The 7,377-nt window shown below is 34.7% G+C and overlaps 1 protein-coding gene across 1 annotated transcript; it reads left to right on the top strand.

Moving 5' to 3' along the window:
- Positions 1-3,071: 3,071 nt before the first annotated feature.
- Positions 3,072-4,620, top strand: LOC133814686 (uncharacterized). Its single transcript, XM_062247616.1, has 3 exons — positions 3,072-3,622; positions 3,699-4,206; positions 4,303-4,620. The coding sequence occupies exons 1-3, from the start codon at positions 3,072-3,074 to the stop codon at positions 4,618-4,620; spliced, it is 1,377 nt and encodes a 458-aa protein (XP_062103600.1).
- Positions 4,621-7,377: the final 2,757 nt, after the last annotated feature.

Here is a 7,377-nt window from a genome sequence, read left to right as displayed (position 1 = left end):
TTGTTCAATTTGTTTGTTTCTTATCTTTAATTGAGCCTAAAATGTAAAAGAAGCTTTAACTGATGAAAATTGGATTAAAGCTATGCAGGAGGAATTGGAACAATTTTTTAGAAATAAAGTGTGGATCCTTGTGCCAAGATCATTGCATACCAATATTATTGGCACAAAATGGATTTTAAGAATAAATATGATGAATTTGGTACAATTGTGCGAAATAAAGCAAGATTAGTGGCACAAGGGTACACACAAGTGGAAGGAATAGACTTTGATGAAACATTTGCACATGTTGCAAGACTTGAATCAATTAGATTATTATTGTCTATTGCTTGATTGATTGGTTTCAGGTTGTTCCAAATGGATGTCAAATCCGCATTTCTCAATGGGATCTTGAATGAAGAAGTATATGTTCAACAACCCAAAGGGTTTGAAGATCCCCATGCACCTAATCATGTTTACAAATTGGAGAAAGCTCTATATGGTTTGAAGCAAGCCCCTCGGGCTTGGTATGAGAGACTCTCTCAATTTCTTGTTTCTCATGGATACAAAAGGGGTGGAGTAGATAAAACTTTTTTTTATCAAAAATATTAAATCTAACATAATTATTGCTCAGATTTATGTTGATGATATTGTGTTTGGTTCTGCTTCTGACAATGAGGTGCAGGTATTTGTGAAACAAATGAAAGAGGAATTTGAAATGAGCATGGTGGGAGAATTGACCTATTTCTTAGGTTTGCAAGTCAAACAGTTAGATGAAGGCACATTTATTTCTCAAAGCAAATATGCTAAGAACTTGGTGAAAAAGTTTGGACTTGAAAGTTCAAAGATTGCCAAAACACCAATGGGAACGACTGTGAAGCTATCCAAAGATGAAAATGGTGTCAAAGTTGATCCTACACTATATAGGAGCATTATTGGTAGCCTTCTTTATCTCACTGCTAGTAGACCTGATTTGAGTTATAGTGTTGGTGTGTGTGCCAGGTACCAAGGAAATCCCATGGAGTCTCATGTTGCAGCTGTCAAAAGAATCATTCGATATGTTCATGGGACTGTTGATTATGGTATTTGGTATTCAAAAGAAACTAACCCTAATCTAGTGTGTTTTAGTGATAATGATTGGGCAGGTAACACTGATGTTAGAAAAAGCACTAGTGGAGGATGTTTCTTCTTGGGAAATAATCTAGTCTCTTGGCATAGCAAGAAACATAATTCTATTTCTCTCTTAACAGCTGAGGCCGAATACATTGCAGCAGGAAGTTGTTGTGCACAACTTTTGTGGATGAAACAAATGATGATGGATTATGGGTTTGATCTTGACATTTTAACTATTTTTTGTGATAATACAAGTGCAATTAATATTTCAAAAAATCCTGTGCAACATTCCCGTACTAAACATATTGATATTCGTCATCATTTCATAAGAGAATTAGTTGAAAATAAAGTTCTTGTCTTGGAATATATTGAAACACATAAACAGATTGCTGATATTTTCACTAAAGCTCTTGATTCGGTTCACTTTGATTTCCTCCGAAATTCTTTGGGGGTTTGTTCCCTTTAAATTTCTTTGTTATTGTGTTGTCATCTTGATCAAATGTGTGTTATTTAAGGTTAAGAAAATTGTCAATTAATTTGAAAATTTTGTTGTGTGTCAAGCTGGATAATTTGACTTGTGTTTATGAGCCTTTGGTTGTATATTCTTGAGAGAAATTTAATCAATTCCTCCTAGGCATATTCGAGTAAATCAATCAATGTTTAATGTTTGAGCTTCCTTTTGTGTAGCATTGTTTCAAGCTCCTGTGAAAGAATAGAGCTACCTACATCAGTGTGTGAAAGCCGTCTTTTGAGTAAGTTGGAACTTTGTAATTCAGAGTTATGAAGATGATACGCTACCATAGAAAAAGGCTACCACTGGTGTAGTGTGACAGCGTCTTCATGGGTTACAATTATTTATAATTTCGAAAAAGACTTAATTTGTCATTGGGCAATGTTCCCTTGCATACACTGTCACACACTTATGCTGGAAACTATGCAAGAAAAATTGTACACAGTTTATAAAAAAAAATGTGTGTAAGACTCATACATGTTGATTGATCCACTTAAGAATATGTGCTTGTGACTGAATTGTGCTTTATTTCTCTCGAATATTCTTTCTAATTCTTTATTTTCACAAGTGTTCTTATCCATGGTATACACTAACATTTTTTTTTCAGTTGCTTGATTTTATTCTTATCAGGATGACTCACATTGATCAAAGCAGAAATTTTTGGTTGAGCTTATTTTTTGGCATTTTTTTTATATAAAATAAAATAAAAAAATTAACAAATAAATAAAAATTTGATTGACAAGGAAATTCATGGTGGACCGAGTCTTTGTGGTAATTATGTGAAATTATGCATTTATTTTGTGTGATTTAATATATTATTTATTTCCAAGGATTTTATTTTTGTCTTCTTTCTCAATTTGGAATACCATGATTTGTATCTTTATTGTTTTGTACCTTGTTTATAATTGTTTAAAACAAAAAAAGGAAAAGGTCAATAGGAAGATCATGTGGGGTTATTTTTTCTGGTTACCTTTTTTGGATTGGGATTTTATATCTATTTCCTTTTATAAAATAAAAAAAAGGGTAAGTTTTTATGTAGATCGTGTGTCTTAAAGGTTGTTTCCTTTTATTGTTTAAATAAAACAATTTTTTTAAAAAAAAAAGGGAAACCTCTTATTGCCGTGGGTGTCCAAATTGGGTAAGTGTTGTCCTTAAAAAGCTTGCCATTACCTTTTTTTATTCTCACCCACGATCTCTCTAAGTCACCTCTTCTTCTTCTAATTTTTTTTCTCTCATTTTTCTGTAAGTGTTTGCTTTTTTTTTTTTTTTCAGAGAAGGAACAATGGTGAGAACTCATGGAGCTTCCTCTAAGAAGACCCCTGCTTCTTAATCCAGAAAGGTGCCCTCTCCATCGCCTCCTCCATCTGTGTCAACGGCGCCTCCATCTGTTCCAGCACCTGCCTCATCTGTTGGGAAGACTTGCAAATCCAAGGCGCGCAAGAAGGTGTTCTCCCTCTCTAATGAACACCCCATGGTGTTTCCTGATATCACAGCTAACATTGTTGATATTGCACCACCATCTGAAGTGGTGGTGCCCTCTCGAGCCAAGAACCCATCTCCTCTTCCGATTGATTTGTCTCTAACGGCTAGGGCAAAATCAAAATCTGTTTCATCTTCTTCCAAAGTTGCTACTATTGGGTTACTCAAACTGCCCTTGAAGCCGAGCCAGTCCAAGAAAAATTATGTGGCTCCCAAAAGGAAATTGGGATTGGACATGTCTTCTTCCCCCTTGACTGCTGCCAAGAAAAGATTGAAGGCTCATCCCCCTTCTCTGTCTTCCTCCGAATCTAACCCTGAGGAAGGAAAGTCTGAATCTGAAGCAACCCGTGATACCACCTTATTTGATGAAACGGTTCCTAACAATGCAGAATCAGAGGGTGAGTCTGATGAGCCAGAACAAGAAGACATTGTCCCCTCTGAACAAGAAGCCGAATCTGACTCAGAGCCAATTGCATCTCCTTTGTCACCCAAGGCTAAAGGGAAGAGACCTATTTCTGATCCTACACCTGAACGTATGTTCAGGTGTAAATTTCAAACCTTATTCTTCAACTTTTTGTTATAATGATAATGCTTGTGATATGGTTCTTTATGCTCAAAGGAAATTTATCATTGAGAGAAATTATGTCTTGAGTGATCATCGGCCTTATGGTGTGCTAACAATGCTTCAAGATCGCAAATGGATAGGTTCTTTGGTTAAATTTACTGGTTTTGTGGATAGAATAGTCAAGGAATTCTATGCCAATCTTACTAATGAAATTATTGAACCTAAATCTCCTATGTATTATAAAGTGTTTGTTAGGGGCCATTGGTTCTCTTTTTCTCCTCAAGACATTGCCCATGCTTTGCATCTTCCTCTTGATGTCGAGGAAGATGATGATCTTGCCACTCTTGACAAGGATACGGTTATCACTGAATTAGTAGGGCAAAAAATGGTATGGCCATCTAATACAGTCATCTCGGTCTCTAATCTCACCTACACTTATGTTGTCCTCCATAAGTTTGCCACAACAAATTGGAAGCCAACTTCTCACACCGCAACTATCTCTTTTGACATGGCTTCGTTTTTGTACAAGGTGGGGACCGGTATTGGTATAAATTTGGCTATGGTTATTCATGATCAAATCATTGGGTTTCGAAAAGGTAATAGGTAAAACTTGAATCTTTCTTTTCCTCAAGTTATTTATAAAGTGTTGAGTATGCAGATAAAAGATCTCCAACGTGATCAAGAAGACTTGGTGGCTCCCACTACTGCTGCTTCCTACAAGGCCTCTGCTCCTCCTACTAAAGCCACTGATGCTCCATCAACCAAGAAAGTCAAGCCCCAATCTCTGAAGTTTTCCTCAGATGACATTCCTCATGCATCCTCCTCTGGTCCCACAGATTCGGGACTTGTTGCTACAGAAATAGCTGCTGTTCGAGCCTCTGTTGATTCTTTGGCTGCTCGAGTGATGTCGATTGAAGGATTGCAACGTTCTGTGTTGGATGCTGTTCAAACTCTGACCAAGGATCCAGTCGTTTAGTTTTTCTTATTTTTATGACTATTTTCCTAAGAACATTGATACACTCTTTTGTTTTTGTTTTATGGTTCTTTGGCTTCTTTGACAGACACAAAGGGGGAGAGTAAATACTTCTAAAAACCTCTTTGTTTGTTTTTGTGTTTAACTCTGGACCTTCTTATTTTGCGGGGGAGTTAAGTCCAGTTTCTTTATATGTTTGTTATAAGTTAATGCATGTTTGTAGGGGGAGTTGTTTCTCTTTACTTGTAGCTAACATTTGTGTTGCAGTTTTTTGAATTAATTTTGTCTATCAAATTGCCAAAGGGGGAGATTGTAAAATCCTTATTGGCATATTTGACAATATTGACAAAATTAATTAAAGAAGATTTTTCGAAATGGGTAGTTTCCTGTTTTGTTTGTGATATGCTATCTATAATCAGATTATTATATATATGTTAATAAAATAAATATATAATTTCCTATAAAAGAATATCTTTTCTTGAAATGGAAATTATTGGTATTTATTTTTATTTTTTTGATCTGATTTATTTGATCATAAATCGTGTACAACTTGCAGAGATAAAGTATATATTGTTTCCTTATTTATTTAGGGAAACTGGGTTTAAAAACTGTCCAGGTTCAACGAATCTGTTTGAACGGATTTCTAGTCTGTTTGAACAGATTCTGACTTTCCTGTTTTTGAAGATTTTCCATTTATTGGCTGATTGGTTTCTGATTTGTTTTCCATGACCTAAAGGGGTTCTAAAAAGTATATAATCATCCTTAGGTTGTTGGTTTTTGATCATCTCTCTTGGTGTATTATTTTCCAAATATTTTTCAAGTTTTAGAGAGACTTTTTTATTATGTGAAGAACTTGAGTCCAAGAAGTTCTTAGTGGTTTATTACAGTGTACTTTTGTATTATTTTCTTTGTGTTAATTGCCCAGGTTGAACACACTTGGACATTATTCATCAAGCTTCGGGAGAAGTTTTGTTCGTGAGTCACTTTTCGGGAGGAAAAGTGCAAGTGTTATGATTTGAAGGGGGTTCAGGATCTTAGCATTTTAGAAATTTGATTAGGAGTTTAGATTACAACAGTTGCGACAAATTCAAGAGGGAGTCTTTATTTGTATAAGTCAATTTGGTTTTGTAATCGTTTAGATATTCTTCTAATAAATTTCATTCTCTGGGCGTGGCCCCGTTGACTAGTAGCAATCTGCAAAGATTGCTGATACCACGTATAATTTCGTGTGTTCTTTACCTTATGTTCGTTTTTATCTTCTGGTGATAAACTGTTTAAACATATCTGGTTTCTGTTCAAACAGTCTATGTGTCCGTTTAAACATTTCTGTAACAGTTCAGCAATTAATTATTTAATTTGAATAATTAAGTTGGTAATCATAAAAAACGGAATTTCACAATAAAATCAATTTAAACAATTACACTCTTATCAATTAAATAATTAAATTAAAAAAATAACCAAGCACATAAACAAATAATAATAGTAATAGATAAAATAAAAAAACTAGTGCACTACATATAACAACTAATCACTTCAACATATTAACCAAAGTTAGTTAGAGATAACTAACAACCTAACTAAAGTCTCCTAATATTATAATCTTGTTTGAGAAAATGAAATCCTGATTTTTAATGTGCATTTCGTAGTATTTCTTAACAAGTTATTAGCCTTTTCAATAGTTTTAACAGTTGTACTTTTCCTTTGTTTAATGAACTGAAAATGGTATTGCTCATAGTTTAGTTAGATGGGCAAGATTAGTCAAGACCATGGCTCCTTTAGAGTTAAGGGAGATACCCCTCATGTTGTTCTCACTAATTTGAATCCTTAATGTTATTAGTTCATTTGCTTGTATTTCCATAATTTATTAAGACACATGTGGTTTCTATTAGGATTAATGCCCTAAAAGTATTTAAAGACATTTTATAGAATTAACAGACTAGCAAAGGAAGAACCTTTAAGAGAATTAACTGTTGGTTCTCTTCCATTCCGTGAATCCTGTCTGGAAGGCAAGATGACCAAAATACCTTTCTCTGCAAAAGGTTCAAGAGCCATAGAACCGCTCTAACTCGTACACATTGATGTGTGTGGACCACTTAATGTGCAAGCGAGAGGAGGGTTTGAATATTTTGTCACTTTTCTAGACGATTTTCAAGATATGGTTGCATATATTTTATGCAAAAGAAATTTGAAACTTTTAGAAAGTTTAAAGAATTCCAAGCTGAAGCTGAAAAGAAATTAGGTAAATCACTTAAAGTTATTTGATCTGATCAGGAGGACAATACTTTGGTTATGAATTCGAGGATCACTTGCATGAGCATGGAATTTAATCCCAACTCATTGTACCTAGAATACCACATCGAAATGGTGTTTCAGAAAGAAGGAACATGACATTATTAGACATGGTTAAATCAATGATGAGCTATTTGTCATTGTCACTGCCATTCTGGGGCTATGCTATTTAATGTGCAATTTACATATTGAATGTTGTTCCATCCAAGTCTACCAAGAAGACACCGATAGAAATATGAAATTGTACTAAACCTAGTTTACGCCATTTTCGTATTTGGGGGTGTCCAGCACACATGCTGAAAGGAAAGACTGGAAACCTGAAATCTCGCACTGAGTTGTGCATGTTTGTGGGATATTCCAAAGAGACCATAGGTGGTATATTCTATAGTCCTAAATAAAATAAAACATCTGTATCGAAAAATGCTACTTTTCTTAAATATGACTATATTAACAATCACAAGCCTCACACTA

Source organism: Humulus lupulus, chromosome 2 (assembly GCF_963169125.1).
Source record: "Humulus lupulus chromosome 2, drHumLupu1.1, whole genome shotgun sequence".
In the NCBI taxonomy this organism is placed as follows: Eukaryota; Viridiplantae; Streptophyta; class Magnoliopsida; order Rosales; family Cannabaceae; genus Humulus; species Humulus lupulus.
This window is presented reverse-complemented; position numbering and strand designations above follow the sequence as displayed.